Below are 17150 nucleotides of genomic sequence, written 5' to 3'. Positions count from 1 at the left end.
ACACTGCACGTCACAATCACCAAGGTCCATAGTTAGCATTAGGGTTCACTCTCGGTGTCGTTCATTCTGTGAGTTTGGACAAATATATAAGGAGATATATCTAACACTGTAGTATCATACAGAGTATTTTCACTGCCCTAAAAATCCTCCTCTACATATTTTTCAATTTGCAAAAATAGCTTACAGGTCAGAAGATCTGTCGACTTTGGGATCATCCTGTGAGTTCTAACATTATTTCCCGGAACCATGTAAAGCAACTGCTTCAGAACTATAACAAACAGGTGAGTCTGTGTGGAGCAGAGGCCCCGCTAAATGATTTTGGAACCTCTTTGCCCATTTTAACATATGCATATGGACAGCAGTTGTAGTTCTCACCACTTTAAGTTTGTGCTTGTTGTGGAGAATCAGCTGATACCACAGCCGTTTCCCTTTTAGCCCCGGAGTCCTATGATGGACAAGTCATCATTCAGTGTAGAATTTCTGCCTCTGAACTACTTCATTGAAATACTGACAGATATTGAGTCCTCCAATCCAGGTAAGTCACTCCTCTGCTCTCAGGATTTTCCTGTTTTTCCCCTGACACATCAGTCAGTCTCTATGTGCTTCTGTGTACCTTTTTCTTGCCAAAATATCCCCTAATTATAAGTAGGATCTTCTTGCAATAGGTTTTAATTAGCAATACACAATTTACTACCTAAATTACCAAAGGAATAACCACCTTTCAGGTTTTAAAAGGAATTAAGAGGTTAAAAACCCATTTGGTTGGTGTGAATGGCCTTTCTTGGTACTGAGGTTTAATAAATTTTAACAACACATTCTCAGAATAATGTGTTTTACTAAAATATAAAATAATTATGATTTCAGTGAAGTATGGGAACAATATTATAAATGTTCTATGGCTTCATAGTAACTCTTCTCTCTCTTTTTCCTTTCAGCTCTGTATGCTTTTGAAGGACGTGACAACGTGGACGCAAAATTCGTAGAGGAAGCAGCTCTGAAACACACCACGATGCTTTTAGGCTTATAAAAGGGAAAATGCAGTTATATCAGCTTCCAGTATTTTTCTCTTGCTCGTTAGCTCTACTTCTGTTGAGAATTCTTTAGCAATATTTTAAACTGGTAACCAAAATCAGAATACATTGTTGAGCCATCTGAATTTCAGTTTAGTACTTTGTTCAGACAGAACTAGACAGTCAAGTGTAGAGAAATGGCAGCCAGTCCAAGGGGGCATGAAGTGGCCTAAGTGATGCTCTTCCTAGTGGCTGATCTTCCTAGCGCTCTCATAGGCCAAAAGCTAGTTTCTATTATACTCTGAAATAAAATATACTTTAAAAATGTAGGAACAGTGCTTAGAAAATCAAAAATTGGCTGTGTCACTGAAAATAGCATATGACAAGCAGAAAAATTACAAGTTGTAGAAAAATTCTATTTTGGAAATTAGATACTTTTAAAAAAACTGAATTTGGACTAAGTCAAATCTGCTAATTCTAGTAGGGAATAATTTGCAAAATACAATAATTTATACATACATAGAGTAGGATTTGTCTTCGTGAACGTTCAGATGGAACTGTATTTAATATTATAAAGTTATTTTTATATTTATAAAAGTTTGATTTAGTAATATGTTGTCATTTAAAAAAAACACTGAAAGTTTTAGCCTAACTCCTTTGTTCTTTGAACATAGCCTTTTATTCCCACCAAGAATCATGACTCCATGAACATGTTCCCCCAAAGACCCACATGACACCTAACGAGTTCTCCCACTTTTCTTTTTTTTTCCCCTCTCTCTTCTACAGTGACGTTCTGACCATAAATACAGTTGACTCCTGGGGTAAGCCCAAAACCCTTTGCTTTCTTCTCTTCACACCGTTTCCCTCATTGAACTTGTGAAATTTTAAAGATTACAAATATCACTAGCCAGTATAATAATTCAGCTTTTCTAAAATCATCATTCTAAAAATTATCCTCTCCTCCAGAATTTCCCATTTAGGTCAAATATTTCATGGTCACTGAAGCTCAGAGTCTTGGAGCCATATCAGCAAGGCGGTGCTGGTTTTTCCTCTTGATAAGGTCATTATTTTTCATCACCCTACGCTTTCCTCTTCACACCCGGGTTGTTTCTGCTGCTTTCTGAAGTCTCATTCATCTGATGCATATTAGAGATAAACACTACTTTGATCCTGCCACCCCTCTGCTCATAATCCTTCAGTGGCTTGCCATTTATTACAGGATAAAATCCAAACTCTTTGACATTCAAGATCTCCCAAATTCTGGCCTTATACACTTCCCCAATACGAACGTCCTGTTCCAACCAGCCTCGCTCACTGGGCCTTGAACAGAACTTTTGTCTTCTTACTTCCAAGTCTTGCTCAGGCGATTTCCCCCTCCTGGAATCCCCTCCACTTACTAAAATCTTATTTATGCTTCAGGGCCAGATAAAAAGTTCCATCTGACTGTGATCCCTGGCCATTCCAGTGCACAGTGGCATGTCACCCTCTGGACCAGTAGCACATGTTGTAATATTTAAGCATCCAAACCTTTGTAATTTTTAAAAATTATTTTTCCTTCCTATCTATTTAAACTTCCTGTGTGTTTATTTTTTGAATCCCTAATTACTGATCCTACAACACAGCAACTGCGTGTAAGTTTGTAGTATTTCTTTGCATTAAGCACACAGCTTACACAGCGTTACTTGTTACAGGCTCTCTCAAGGAATTGCTTTTTAATGACTTCACAAAGCAGTCAGGTTAGATTCAGGACTCCTAGACGGAGAATGAGATTCAATTTCCCTCCATTCTGTCAGGGTGGGGGCTTGGAACAGAATTTGTTTGATTTAGCAAAATAAATGAATGTGATATTTCTCACTCCCAGAGTCGTGAAATGAAATTCATAACTGATAACAAGATGAAATAACAATAGTTTGAGCATGTTAATGAATGTAAAATCACTGGTTTCAAATCTACTTTTATATTTTTATGTGAGAAAGTAAACAGAATTAGCAAAATATACTTGGGTGAAATACAATAATATTAGAGTAATGAAATCAGTGGAACTGGCCTCATTTTCTCTTTCACATGCAAAATTATAAATATCTTCATTGAAATTTTGAAAAATCTGGTATCAGAACAAAGTAATCACAAGTGTATTTGCATATAACATGGTGGAAAATCTAGATTTATAAGAAAGATAAATTAGGGCATAATTGTTTTTGCCCAAAAGGATTCTTTATTTGTAAAAAGAATCACTATAACATCACTTTAAAAAAGACAAGCTTCCCTACTGCTTTTCACTCAGTTTAGATTTACTGACATCAACTTGCAATGCAACTATTTATTTAACAAAGTGAGTTACGCCCCTGCAGTACTTGGGCTATTTTCCTTTTCAACCATTCTTTCTTTTTCTTAAAAGTGGGTACATTGAACAGGATCTGCTTTTCTTTCTTTAATAAACAAAGACCACTCTGCCAATTTCTGTACTTTGCTGAAAAGGTATTTATTTTTATTGCATTTTTGTAGCACCCAGTCTACTATATATTTCTGAAATGTAATCAAGAGATAAAGTGAAAAAGAAAGAAATTGGTGAGTGTGATAGGAAGGAAGCATATGTTGTGGATACTCTGTAATTTAGAGCTGTTACGCTGACGTTTTCCAGCTGTGGATGTGAAGAAGCCTGGTTGAAGCGCCTCCTTGAGAAGCCTGGGTTGGTTCACATGTTCAGATTTCAATTGGCTTTATAACAGGTTTCTTTATGTGCCTCATATTGGCCCCAGGTTCACTGGGCTTAAAAGGAGCCAAAGCGCCGTACGGTTTTGGCAGAGGAAGAGTGGACTCTGCCTCTGGGATGTAGGCATTTGGACGCTGATCCGCAGTTGTGTAAACACCACTGGGCAGCTGGCGATTTTCTGCTTCCAAGAACTCCTGCAAAGAATGATTTATCCTTTTCAGTTTTTGAAAACTCAGGTAAAGTCGCTTCGTCCTCAGGGCCCATCAGACACAGCTGGGTCTGAGCAGCCTTCGGCTATGCTTGCTGGCCGATATTCCCCAAAGGGACAAGAGGGTGTGTGGGTGCGTCACCAAACACGCACACCTGCGCACACATTTCGTCTCATTGGAATGACCCATGTTGCTCAAGCATCGCTGTACTCCTAGGGTTTAGGGTTTACCATAAACTGGTTGGTGGGACCTAAATTTGGTACATTCCAAACAGTATCTTTCATTAAACACTAATTATTTCCATGTTTGTGACAAAGGCAGGATAATCTATTTCCTTTGGTAGGTCACTGGTGAGCAAATGGTACAAAGGAGGAGATAAGGAGTAAAGTAGAACCAGTGGAGAGAAGTGGTCAGCGGCTTGCTTTGAGCCTCAAGATTCTGCCTGTGTTTCTGGAAAACAGAGGAATCTCTTATAGCATTAAAAAGAATTTGAAAAAATGGAGACAGGTAAATGACAGCTGGGACACCACAGGTAAAGTCTGAATGCCCTCAAGAATATAATCCCAGGTAGCATACGAATGACAGATCAGACCCTGTTTTCAGGAATTCATAGTATGTGTTTGGAATGCACCTTTTTCTTGGGTTAGGGAGGGAATGGTGATCTTCTGGGGATGTCTGCTCTGTAGTCTGAGAGTGAGTTATAGGCCCCCAGGATGTAGTCTTCTCAGAAAGAGATGCCTAATTCCACTCTAAGATTATTGAAAGGTCATGGGAGTAGGAATAAGAACTGAGCCCCCAGTGTGTAGGTGGTCAGTGATAGACTTAGGTCTTTGGTGGGAGAAGGGTGGTACTGAAGCCTAATCGTAGCTTCTGCACCAGGTGCAGAGTCTGCAGAAGCCTGTGACAACCATAATACGCTTGAGGCCTCACAATATGCTGTGGTGGCCACAGCAGATACATTGAAGAGTAAGGTATGGTCTGAGCCAGGGTGCAAAGACAGAGATTAGAGACCTAGGATAAAACCAGTGCCAGCCTGGTCATTGCCATGCCAATGGGAGGTCCTGGTCTTCACCATACCAGCCCAGGATAGAACGCTGTGGGGTGGGACTTGATGCCCGCCCAGTGTTCTCCAGGGAATATTCTGACCCTTTGGACTGTTGTACTTTGCCTGCCTACATAATATCTTAAAAAAGCAAAACTTATTTCTAATGGCTTGCTGGGCCTATGTGTGTGGTAGAGTAGAACATTTTCATATATTTTGGGAGGATTGACAGCCCCTGCAGCAGCCCTTCCCGGCACATTTTACAAATGCAACGCAGAAGCCATAGCTTACCCGAGACTTTTCAGCGATGGCCAAGGCATACATTTCTTCATCTCGAAGTACTTTCAACCATTCTCTCTCAATCTCTTTATTGAGGGGCAGACCCTTTTCCATCCTGGAGGTGCAAGTGAGGATGAAGTCTTCTTTCTCCTTGACTTCCTTTTGGAGTTCAATGGTCATAGCTTGTTTCATGGACAGCTCAGCAACAAGAGCCATCATTTTTTCAGTAGCATCTTTGATCTTTTTCTGGTAGCCATTCATCTAGAATTAAAAAGCCCAAGGCTTAGCCTATGTATATATTCCATGAAGACTTGAAGAAAATGGCAGGCTTCTGGCTGTCTCTGAAGGTGGGCATTCTTGCCTGAAGGAAGGAGAGTTTAAGTGGGAATTCACAGAGAATAAGAACTGGAGGAGACCTCAGAGATTCAGCCCAACACCCTGGCTGTGAAATAGGACAAGGAGGAGGGAGAAGAAAGAGATCTGTTCATCTAGTTACTGGATTTCCAGGTGGGTAGTATTGAGGGGAATAGTTTAGTGTCTCTATTTTTAAGAGGTGATAAGGACAAAGGAAAGGGTATTCTTGATGTCTAAGTTCTGGCCTAATTTTGCCATGTTATTAGTTTGCCACTTAAGCAGGGGGGAAAATCTGGTAGAACAGAATTGTATTAGTTATTAATACACTTGCTTAAGTAAGGTAATCAGCATCCGTGATGATTTTTAATGGAAATTATCACACTTCAGTGTGTGTGTATTATTGATCGTAATTCCCAGGATGCATCATTATGAGGTCATAGGCAAGCATGAGCTGAACTGGACAGTCTGGCCAGTAATTTGAAAAGAAATGTTCCTAGTTGTGTATGTGTGCTTACCTTTTCATATAAGCTATTTATTATCAAAGAATTAAAAGATAAGACTAGGTGGGAAAATTGATTTTAAAAGACAGAAAAGAAGTAAAAGTGGAATTGGTGGTTCCTGTAAGCTTTCTGGCCCACAGCACGGCCTTTCAGTGTGGCCGAAGGCTGGTGAGGCAGTAAGAGGTGACTCCCGCCACCCGCCAAAACTCAGTGTCACATTACCCTGTCTTATTACTTCTTCATATCCTTTCACTACTGACATTATAATATAAATGTATTTGGTTATTTGGTTATAGCCTATCATCCTACAAGAACGTACTCTTCATGGGGACAAGGAATGTTTGTTTTATTCATGAGGTTCCCACTGCTTAGAATATAGGAGACAAAATTAAAATTGAATGTTTGTCGAATGAAGGAATGAATCAATTCTTAGTCTCTTTTAATTGTTCATTCCTTTGAATCAAGGTAAATTGAGACACGAATATGAGCGTCCAAAAACTACACCCTACCTCAAAATACTGTCTTCTCTTAATAGAGTATATACTGGTCTGTGTGTACATTTGCTTACAGAAACGTTGCTGCTGGTGATTTACGTGCCTCTGAAAATATAATGACCAATTATTATGTGAAAACTTTGTCTCTTTAAGGGAATAGGGAATATAAATTTCTATAACTTCTATACTGCATTAGTTTTCAGGAAGCATAATTTGAATAAAAATGACAGGCATTCAAAGCTTCAGTGATGAGTCATTATCTCTCTTTTAAATTTTATTAACTAGTCATTGCACACTTGAGTGTGTGTATAACTAACCAACCTCCCTTCTCCATAAATGAAAAAAAAAAAAAAGGATGGTATTATTCTGGGTTCTCTGAGTCTTTGCTGAGATTTCCCATTTTTTGTTCATTTGGGAAACTTGTAAGAGGAGCCATAAGCTCTCTAAGATAGATTAGAGATGAGATGTGCAACCTTGTTGAACACCCGCAAGGGCCAGCCCACTTCTGCTCGACTATGTGATGCTTGCCACCACTTTAGCTGATATCACACCCATTTCACAGATCAGGAAACTGAGTTTTAAGACCATTTATGTATCTTTCTCAACGTCACTTGGTAGTGTTGGTAAGTCACAGATCTGGGATCTGAATGTCTTTCTGTCTTCCAGCTCTGCCTACTCTGAGGAGATTATTTTAAATGGAGGAGGAAGAAAGCCAGGTAGAGAGCATGGAATGTGGGGAACGGAAAGGGAGATAAATCATGAGGACAGGACTCAGTAATGCTGGAAACTTCTTGGTCATGTGGATTGTGTCGGCAGCTCCCATTTGTGTTTCTCTGGCTTAACAGTTGACTTCTGGAGGGACTCTGCCATCAGCTTTGACAAGCAGGCCTCAGCAAAAACCAGCTTCCCCCAAAGAAAGGCAAATTCATTTTGCAAAATAAAGGAAGGCAACATTTAAAGAAACTTCAGACATACTAATTCAGGCAACGTTCATGAGCCTAAAGAAGTCTTAACATTTCTTATTTTGTGAGGTAAATTGAGATTTGCACAAGTGCTGTTGGCCTCATCAGTCTATTAGTGGAAGTGTAAAGCCAAATAAAAATGGCCAAGAAGCCTTGAGATTTGCAGTAGTTTAGTGTGCCAGAACTGTTTCTAAAACGGGACTGTTAACTTATTCAACGAACGTTTTTCTAAAGTTTAGCACATGCGAGGCATTGGGGAAACTAAGAATAAGGAACAGTCACTGCCCCCAGGAGCCCACAGTGGGTGACACCATCATTCATGGCGTCTTCTGAACTGTCTCCCCACACTACATGGTGTGGACAATGTGTCCCTTTCCCTTTTGCACTCAGCAGCTCCAGTGACTGTTGCTGACTGACTAAAAACCCTGGACTGTCACAGAGGGATGCTGCAAGGGGCCGGGGGCGCCAAGCAGGCAGCAGACCGTCTGATGCCTGATGGTGCAAAGTCCTGCTGCGTCCGAATCACCAGCCTCCCTCCTGCTGGCTGCTCCTCCTGCTATAGCTTCTAGCAGTCCCTGCCTGACCCTGTAGCTTTGGATCAGAAGCCCTGGTATTTTAAGCTTATGGAATTAGGAAGCCCCACGTTACTGGCCTTTCCTCACTAGTGAGGCTTGGGTGGGGGCTCCACCCCAGGGAGTTGTGTGACTGCTGTTCTCTTTAATGGTCCCCTTCCATTGCTGCCTTCTGGCTACTTCTGGATTCAGGCAGCTCCCATGCAGACCGCTGGATAAATGAGGCCCTCCCTTCACAAGGAACTAGAAAGCACTTAACATGTCTCATGAAATAGGAAGATAATGACTGTCATATTTGAGTAGGTACCCTATTAAGTGAAACTTGTATACTGTCATTGAAAGGTTTAGGATTTCCCACTATAATGAGAATTCATTCAGGGCACAAGACTGAACCTTATCTTGGACAATTCTCCAAGAGTCATCTTTACATTTTAAATTTTAATTCTTTGTCTTTATCTATTCATAAAGGCTAATCTCTCTGGGGCTTCCCCCAATAAATGAAGCAGTCTGTGGAAAATGGAAGGTGATAGAGGAGGAAGGACAGAAGAGAGGAGGCGGGGACTTGGGCAGACCTTCTTGGCTAAGAGCAGTGTGTCCTGCTTGCAGGCCTGCGTTTTGCTGCAGAGCCTGTCCGTGAGCCGGGAGACCTGTTCATAGATGAAATCTTTCTCCAGCAACTTCTCCTCCTTCTTGGCCAGCCGTAGTTCCAGCTACGGTCGAAAAGAATTTCAATAGGAAAAAGAAGTCATGCAAGTCAAAATCTTTCCTAATTAGAGCACTATTTTCCCCCCTTAATGAAGGGAGACTTCACTAATGAACATTAATGACTCAATGAACTGGACAAAGTCAAGACTTCCCCTCACCCCCTGACCCCCGCCCCCGAGAGCTGTGGCACTTCTTCCTCCCCATGGCAAAGAATGGCCCTCTCAGCTCCGTCTAGCTTCCACGTTGCCATTCCTCTGATATGCTCCCATCAGGAAGACAAATTAATCCATTCACGATGCCAGAATTGCTCCTATGGGCCGTGAGACAGAGATGGGCATTTTGAAAGCACTCAGGTTTTAACTTTTTTGGCAAGCATCTAAAGTCAAGCTTAGGTTTCGTTACTAGATTGCAATGAAAGGACTATATTAGTGACTAGAATAATGAGGGTTGAATCCTCATAACATGAAACTGTACCACAGATATCTGTGACACTGATCAACAGGGGCTAATAGGTGCTATTTTAAGAAAGGACATTTACCGCATCCATTTTTTTGATCATTTCTTCTTTGGTCATATCTTTCCCTGGAAGGAAGCGTGTTCTGTTCTCACCCTCAGGATTTATAAACTGTTTCTCCAGGTCTTTTATTCTGTCTGTACACTGTGAAAACTATTAAACAAGAAAGAAACAGTAACTTTGCTCAGTAAATCTTAAAGTCACGTAGCCCAATGTCTTTAGGGTCTTTCCAGGCAAAGGTGGAAGGGAATTCTTAACACCCCATCAGCTGGGACTTGTGGTTAAGCAATGTTTCTACTCACGTGTGGTACAGAGAGGAAGATGCCTGTTAACTGACTCTGCAAAGCAAGGCAGTGACTTCTGGGTCATCAAAAAAAAGCTGACTTTACAACCAGTCCTTTTATTGCTTCCCATTTTGTGTTATACTCCCGGGATGCTGTGTGGTTGCAGAGCTCCGACTATACAGACTTGACCTCTTTATTGCATGTTGTTACAGGGGCCAAGGCAGACAGCACAGCATAACAGCATACAGGGTACACAACATACTAGACTCCAGTTTAAAACCCTTTGCTGGCAATAGGCTTAATGGCTTCCCAAAGAAAAGTAAAATTCTTAATTACTAGGTCAACACAGTGTACAGTCTGTGAGGAATAGCCCGAACTATTTGTATCTTTTTTGGTAAACACCCAATGTAATGTGTTATATATTCAACTATATTTGTTGACTCAGTGAGACTTTGGAGGTGGATGAAGAAATACAGAAATTCTCAAGCAGGAGTGGCAGCCGCACTTAGCTGTTTTGTAGGGAGGGATGTAGAACACACAGTGAAAACCAAGCCATCACCTTTAGCTTTTCTACTGAAAATCTGTATAATCGCAGGCAAATCATTTATCTTCTCTAAACCTTAGTTTCCTCAACTATCAAATGGGAAAATAAGTCCCAAACTCATGGGATTGATCCATTAAACGAGATAATATATTTAGAGTACTTTAAATTTTTAAACTTATTCTCCTCCTCCCGACAAAAAGAATTTCAAATGGTGACGTGAATATTGTTTTTCTTCCTGTCTCTCCACACTTAATTGCCCTTAATAGGGAGTTAATAACGTATCCATGTATGTGTATTTGTTGTATTTGTTATTAACAACATTTAATGTCTCCTTTTGTTAATTAGGAAATTAGATAAGAAAAAATATATGGTGCTTGCTTATCAAAGTGGCACCTTGATTGATCTTATTTCCCCATGGGCCCTTGAGGAAAAACCGTATCCTTTTTCGATATAAAATAGTGCTCTTGTGTCCGAAAACAGTTCACAGGACTTCCAGGAGCCCTAAAAACAGGCTATTATTACAAGTAAAATATTGCAGGAAAATGTGACTTATGATAATCCTTGGACGATTAAAAACTTTCAAGCAACCAAAAAAAAAGCAAACCTTAAGAGAATTCTGAAAGTGATACAAAAAAGGGGAAGATTGAAAAAAAAAAACAAAACACTGTAGCTATAACAAATAACAGGATATGACGGAGATCTGGCACTAAACGGCAAGGTACAAAAACAGCTTGCTTGAAGCTTGAAATTTCACACGGTGTCCTTCAAAGGGCCCATGTGATTAGTGCTGAGTATACAATTAAATAATTAGGTGCAGTCTGAAGACTAATGCGAAACTTTCTATTCCACTGTTCTTAAGCTTAGAACTAACTCTGGTAGAACACGGAGCTGATGATAACACACAGTCCCTATGCTTCAATTCATATGCAGTCAGAATGATAAATGCTCACACCAGGCAGGGGGTACTATCATTGAATGCGTAGTATTTTCCTCTTGGGTAAACTGAATTCATATTTTATACCGGATTACTGGTTTTATATAATAAATGCTAAGTATATATATATATTTTAAGAAGAACTAATTTTATCTATTTTAATCTATTGAATAGAAGTATTAATTTGCAATTAACACAAGTAAAATGCTTCCATAGTACAGAGTGAATTTTTTCTGTTGTGGATCTTACTGGATTTAAAGTCCTTTTGTTCTGCTGGGCATGTTGATCATGTAGCATGGGCAAAGATGGCCTTGAAAGTGTGTTCTGGGAAAGACCTGGAGAGAGCCGAATTGTTCTGTAAAACGGAGTGAGACAAGTGTGGGGCGCCTGGGGCGCAACATGGACAGTAAGGCTGTGGAGGGGAGATGGGGGGTGAAAGATGGAAAGGCAAGCCAGTGAAATGGAACTAGGCTAGGGTGTTGCATGGGGTAGTACACCTGGGGGACTGTTCCCAGTGGTGGCGTGGGAAGGCATACTTGTCTGATACTTCATTTGAAGTTCTTTGCATTTCTTGAATGTACCCCCTCACACTGGTGCCCCAATTCTTCAATAAAGTCAGTTCACAGACACAGGCCTGGCATGAATGGTCTTGTGTAGGTGTAGGCGGAAGTTGGAACCAGTCCCGAGTCTGCACTGAAGTGGCACAGAAGTGGCCCAGGCACTGTGTGTCAGGATGATGAGCGGATCCCCCAAAGGAACCACTAATTGGAAGCAGGAGTCAGAGCTGCAGGAATCCTGGGGAGGCTTTGTGGGAGACCTGGGGGAGGCCTGGGGGATGTTCCAGCCAGTCCATCTAATTCAGGGCTACACTTGTTGAAGACGTGAATGGGAGAACATATGGCTAAAGAAACAAACACTGGAATCAAAACCTTACCATATTTGTGCAAAATGAAAGATCCTATCGTCTGTATAGCATATTACACGTTGAAATGCCATAAAATATGAAAGTAGAACCATCATTCAGTTCCATAAAGTCCTGTGAATCCCATGACATGATTAAATTAAAAAAAAAATGACCCCAAACTGTGTCTATAGCATGAGCTAATGAAAACCATTTACTTGTAAACCTAGAAAACGACCTAGAAACGGTCCAGATTTCTGATAATTTTAATAGTGGTTATATGTTGGGGATAGAATTTTTTTCTTTAAATTTTTTGTATTTTTTTCAAAACTTCATTAACACAGTATGTCTTAATTTTATAATCAGAAAAAAATCTGAAAGCAAACCTGACATTTTATTATTATTTTTAAATTTTTTGGCCACACCCCATGGCATGTGGGATCTTAGTTCCCGGACCAGGGATGGAACCCACACCCCTGCATTGAAAGGTGGAGTCTTAACAGCTGGACCACCAGGGAAGTCCCTAAACCCGACACTTTAGAAAACATGTTATAGGTTAAAATGTATTCCAGCTACACTGAGTCAATGGATAAAAGTTTAGGCCACGAATTGTTTAGTTTAATTTTTTCTTCTGTTTTCATTAAGAAAAAAGTATAATTATTACATGTGAAGAAAATGGCTTTATATTTATGGTTTTATTTATTTACTTGCTGTTTTATGTTTAAATTTTATGACTTTATTCCACTTTTAAAAAGGCCATGTCAGAGGCCAAGTTATTAAATTACAGGGAAACTACAGGGGTTAATAAGGAGTCTAATTATATGCGATTACCCATTAATAAGAAACAACAATCTTGGTTCTAGAATTTCAAAGAGAATCAAAAATAAGAGAGCTAGGGCTTCCCTGGTGGCGCAGTGGTTGAGAGTCCGCCTGCCGATGTAGGGGACACGGGTTCGTGCCCCGGTCCGGGAAGATCCCACGTGCCGCGGAGCGGCTGGGCCCGTGAGCCATGGCCGCCGAGCCTGCGCGTCTGGAGCCTGTGCTCCGCAACGGGAGAGGCCACAACAGTGAGAGGCCCGCGTACCGCAAAAACAAACAAACAAAAAAAGAGAGCTAGATGGTCTGCAGGATCTTTCCAGCAAGCATCAAAAACATAATTATGAATAAAAATAAAAACAAACCAAAAAAACCCCCAATTATGCTGGCCGTAGTGAAAGCCTGGCTTACTGAAGTTTTGAGCTCTGAAGCAGCTGAGTTAGAGCTGAGATTTGGGGAGGTCTAAATTCCAAGAAAGGCAGAAAGTGCTTCATGGGGGATAAAAAGATAATCTGTAGCTCAGATGCCTGAAGCACAGATTCTACCCTGGAGCAGTGTTCAAAGGCATTTTTAAACAGGACATTTAACTCAAGAGTTCTTGTAGGTACCAGGAGTAGCATGGCTTGATTTACATGTAAGAACTTATATGACCTACAAAGCAACAAAGGAGGAAAAAAAAAGAAGACAGCAGCAGATGTTCCCAGGACGTGTGTCATCAACACTTTTCCCACCTGAATCTGGAGCACTGCTAGATCAGCATCCAGAGCCCTCTTGGCTGGCAGCAATTTCCGGGTCACGTGAATCTGTCTTTGCTTCTCCGCAATCTTCACTTTCAGGAATCGGATCTTCTCTTCCAGGACGTGTATTTCAATTTCTCCATGTAGCTTCATCTTCTCTTGGATATTTATTTTTTCATAAAAAATGCACACTTCCTCTTCCCGCTCTATCAGCTGAACACCACTATGGTCAGATTGAGAGGCAGAGGCTAAGAGGATGTTGAGGCCACCGTTTTACTAGTCACTGTGGTTCTCTCTGGATTTGGGTGCAAAATACACATCAACACTGCGTGATTCCAGGAGACAATAGATATTCACTGTTGGCTTTCTAGTTAAACTCCACATTTTGAATTTTTCTGGGCATGGGAGAGAGAGGGTTGTGTAGAATCTGGACTCTGAGCTGACCATGTCGTTGGCCGGCCACAGTATCTCTGCAAGTCCCAGTGGTCCTCCTGGGGTGGAAAAGAATGTCACTCCCCACGCATGAACGATGTGATCCCAGGGTCTGATTTTCTGCAGACCCTTTTCACGGGCCAGACCTGCCAGCCAAGGGCTGGCCAGAAGTACCCAGGCAGGGGGCCAGGGAATGCGTTTCTGGCAGCTATTCTGTTCTATCTAACTTGCCAGGACCATTAGGCTCTTTTAAAGTTAAATATTTCTGATGTACATTTCCCCATAAACAGGCAAATCCCCATGATTATAGCCCTTTGTAATCATGCCAGAGGAAAGACCCCTCCTTGTGAGGAGACTGTGGGGAAGAAACAAAGTAAGAATTTTCTAATTCCAGCCCCAGAACTGACCAGGGCCTGGGAGCACACTGTCTAAATGCTTTGGTTTGTGCCAGGAGCCAAATAAGAGGACTTTTTTTTTTATTTCCCCAGGGAGAACACCTGCCAGCCCTTTGAAAAAGTGGTGTTCGTCACACCCTGAAGTTCTTCCCCCACACCGTGTGTATCCATTATCCCCAAGTGCATCTTTAATTGCTTCTATCTCTTTCCCTGTCTCTCCTCCCTCAAAACATGTGTGCCCAGGGGTGTATGTGGCTAATCTTAGCTCTGTATTTTGTTTCATTTGCCATTCACTGGCTCATCTCATGAGCTGCTTTATTCTCTTGACAACAGAAGCCAGGTGTGATGCGTTACCACCTTTTAGAACTTTCAGGGCCCAGCACTTAACACAGAACACAGCCTTACACAGAACAGCACACAATCAAGGTTTGAGGAAAAAAAATCTAATACCTGATGTAATTACTACAGGGCTCTACAATCTCATGCACCAGATTTCTCAGAACACAAGCAACTTGGGAAAACTGTTAAGTAGTAATCAATTAATAATATTATTATAGCTGGGAGAAATAATGCTACTCTTGCTGAGAAAATGAACTGGGTGAATGGCTTAATGAATAAACCTGTCGCCCAAGTGAATACAAGATCCAAAGACTTATTTATGTCAATTACACTGAAATAATTTGATGGTATCCTGATCCTGAGTGGTAGCCTGGTAAAGGACTTTGATCCTTAAGCGAGCAACTTGCCAAACCCTACTCTTGGCTGTCTTTCTTACGAGGATAGAGTTTCTTATTTTCAGGGAAAGCACACAGCCCCCTCCCCGCCCTGCAAAGGCTGATGAAACCTGAGTGTCAAATGTCCCTCACTATCCCCTGTCAAGTCTAGAGAAAAATGTGCAACATTTCTAAATCGGATCTCTGGGTGCTTTGCTCTCCCATTAGGTTCCTGGTTTTTACCTTTCATTTCGACGCTGAACGGCTTTTTCGTATTTTTTGCGAAGCTGCGCCATCTCCTTTTCAATCACTGTGATCATGTTGTCAAGTCTGTCAGTGTTATTTAACTGGGCTTCCTTCTTCTCTTTCATTTCCTGAAGTTTTGCTACCATTTTGCACACATCGTTTTGCATGCTTTCTCTGATGGTAATGTTGTTGGCATGCTTCAGCATAGAATTTTGTAGCTTTCTTTAAAAATAATGGGAAAACGGGTACGAATATAATTTCCTTTAGTTTCTTTAAAAACAATAAAGACTTCTGAAACACAAGCAGTATCAAGGTAGCTCTTGATTTAGTGTGTCCCTTGAAATGACAATAGTACTAACGATATTCATCACATGATACTCTTCAGGAACTTCTGTAATTTCCCAGGTCTCCGATTTGCCCTTATCTGGATTAGGACAGCTTTCCTTTGTGCCCCAAGTGTCTGCTGCCCCGATTTATCAAAGCAAGAGACTTAAGTGATTCATTTAGTGCTCTGTCATCCCCAGGAGACTCTGCTATCTTGAGGGTGGAGGCGGTTATATCTGACAATGTCCACTGGACCTAAGGTAGTGCCTGACTCAATATAGCATCACAATAAATGCTGAATGAATGCATGGCCTCTATAAATGATATTTTACTTTCATGTAGGATGAGAAACTGATTAGGATGTTAGATTTGCCTTTTCATACCAATCCCCTCACACCTCTACTCCCACCCAACCCCCCTCCACTACCCCACACACAAGAGCCCGTTTTGTAATATCTTTATAAAAGGAAACTGGGCAATAGTGGCCACCAGAAAAAGTTCAGGTTGTATAGACTCTGTGGATCAGGGACTAAATACAGGTGAAAGATTCTACCAGATCTTGGCACACGGTAAATAATAAAGTTTAAAAAAACAACCATTGGATTAATTCATTTAATAACAAAAAGTCCTATATAAAGGACTATTTCTATGGGTAAAAAAAATGAGCCCAGAGAGCTAGCATAGCTTACCCAAGATCACACAGCTAATGAGTGGCAGGGCTGGGGTTTGGGTCTAGAAAGCCCCTTCTCTTAACCACCCCGCCATACTGCCTCACATAAGCTCATTAGATGCTTCACACCTACAATCATGGGATGCTGGTTTATGAACATTTGAGTGTCTTCTAACATTAAATGCAAACTGTCAAATTTGTGCTTTTATTTGTAGATGAGTAAATGAAAATGAAGTGAGCATAGTTACAGAGTATAGTTTTCCATCCACTTAAATATGGCTCCCAAACAGAAGCATAAGGAATCACATTCAAATGCTTGTCAGCTGTAAAGTGGGGTGTGTGAGCAAGGGCTTTTCTAAGTTTTGTAAAAGACTTATTTTCTATTTCATCATCCCCCAGGGTATTTTATCACTTAATGACTCCGAAGAGAAACCTTTGAAAGGACAGTAGTTATTAGAACACTTACCTGTCTTGAGTAACTGCACTATTTCTTAAAATTTCCAGTTCATTTAATGACATTTTATGCCTTTCTTTTATTTCATTGACTTTCTGGTGAGCTTTGTGAAGTAGGTTAATAAATTTGTTTCTTTCATTTCGAATAGTGTCATACAGTTTAGCAAACTCTCTGAGTCTGTGAAAATACAAGTGTTTTTGAAATTTGTGAAATAAATAGGTTTTTCTTCCCCCAGCCAACTAGATAAGTCCTCATGTAATTCTTTTACCTCCGATGAATTTCTCGTTTTTGCTTCCTGTGTATCCGGATTTCAAGATCCTTTGCTTTGATCTCCCTAGCAATGTTG

The 17150-nt window shown here is 40.8% G+C and overlaps 2 protein-coding genes across 6 annotated transcripts in view; one reads left to right on the top strand and one right to left on the bottom strand.

Annotated features, from left to right (window-relative positions):
• GSAP (gamma-secretase activating protein) overlaps positions 1-3467 on the top strand; it is an 89725-nt gene extending 86258 nt beyond the window's left edge. For 3 of the 5 annotated variants that reach the window (XM_033862924.2, XM_019940531.3, XM_073809582.1), the window contains 3 exons: positions 180-281; positions 436-535; positions 936-3467. In XM_033862924.2, coding sequence (XP_033718815.1) covers positions 180-281; positions 436-535; positions 936-1027 — 294 coding nt within the window. In that variant the 3' untranslated portion in view covers positions 1028-3467. The remainder of the gene's footprint in view (positions 1-179; positions 282-435; positions 536-935) is intronic. The other 2 variants (XM_073809581.1, XM_073809580.1) reach the window with 1 other exon arrangement.
• Positions 3468-3598: 131 nt separating this feature from the next.
• CCDC146 (coiled-coil domain containing 146) lies at positions 3599-15502 on the bottom strand. The gene is made up of 6 exons (XM_004323573.4): positions 15354-15502; positions 13565-13793; positions 9379-9507; positions 8708-8845; positions 5266-5514; positions 3599-3917 (listed from the first exon to the last, which is right to left on the bottom strand). Exons 1-6 carry the CDS (start codon positions 15500-15502, stop codon positions 3714-3716), a joined length of 1098 nt encoding a protein of 365 aa, XP_004323621.4. The 3' UTR covers positions 3599-3713.
• Positions 15503-17150: the final 1648 nt, after the last annotated feature.

Source organism: Tursiops truncatus, chromosome 9, assembly GCF_011762595.2.
Source record: "Tursiops truncatus isolate mTurTru1 chromosome 9, mTurTru1.mat.Y, whole genome shotgun sequence".
Taxonomy (NCBI): domain Eukaryota; kingdom Metazoa; phylum Chordata; class Mammalia; order Artiodactyla; family Delphinidae; genus Tursiops; species Tursiops truncatus.
This window is presented reverse-complemented; position numbering and strand designations above follow the sequence as displayed.

What these genes read in the sequence shown, in the direction of transcription:
- CCDC146 (XM_004323573.4), bottom strand. Translation starts at nt 15,502, where the DNA reads ATGGTAGCAAAACTTCAGGAAATGAAAGAGAAGAAGGAAGCCCAGTTA. An exon ending in TGATCAAAAAAATGGATGCG is followed by an intron (nt 8,846 to 9,378) that starts GTAAATGTCCTT and finishes TTTCGACCGTAG; the next exon opens with CTGGAACTACGGCTGGCCAA. An exon ending in CACTGCTCTTAGCCAAGAAG is followed by an intron (nt 5,515 to 8,707) that starts GTCTGCCCAAGT and finishes TTTTAATTCTAG; the next exon opens with ATGAATGGCTACCAGAAAAA.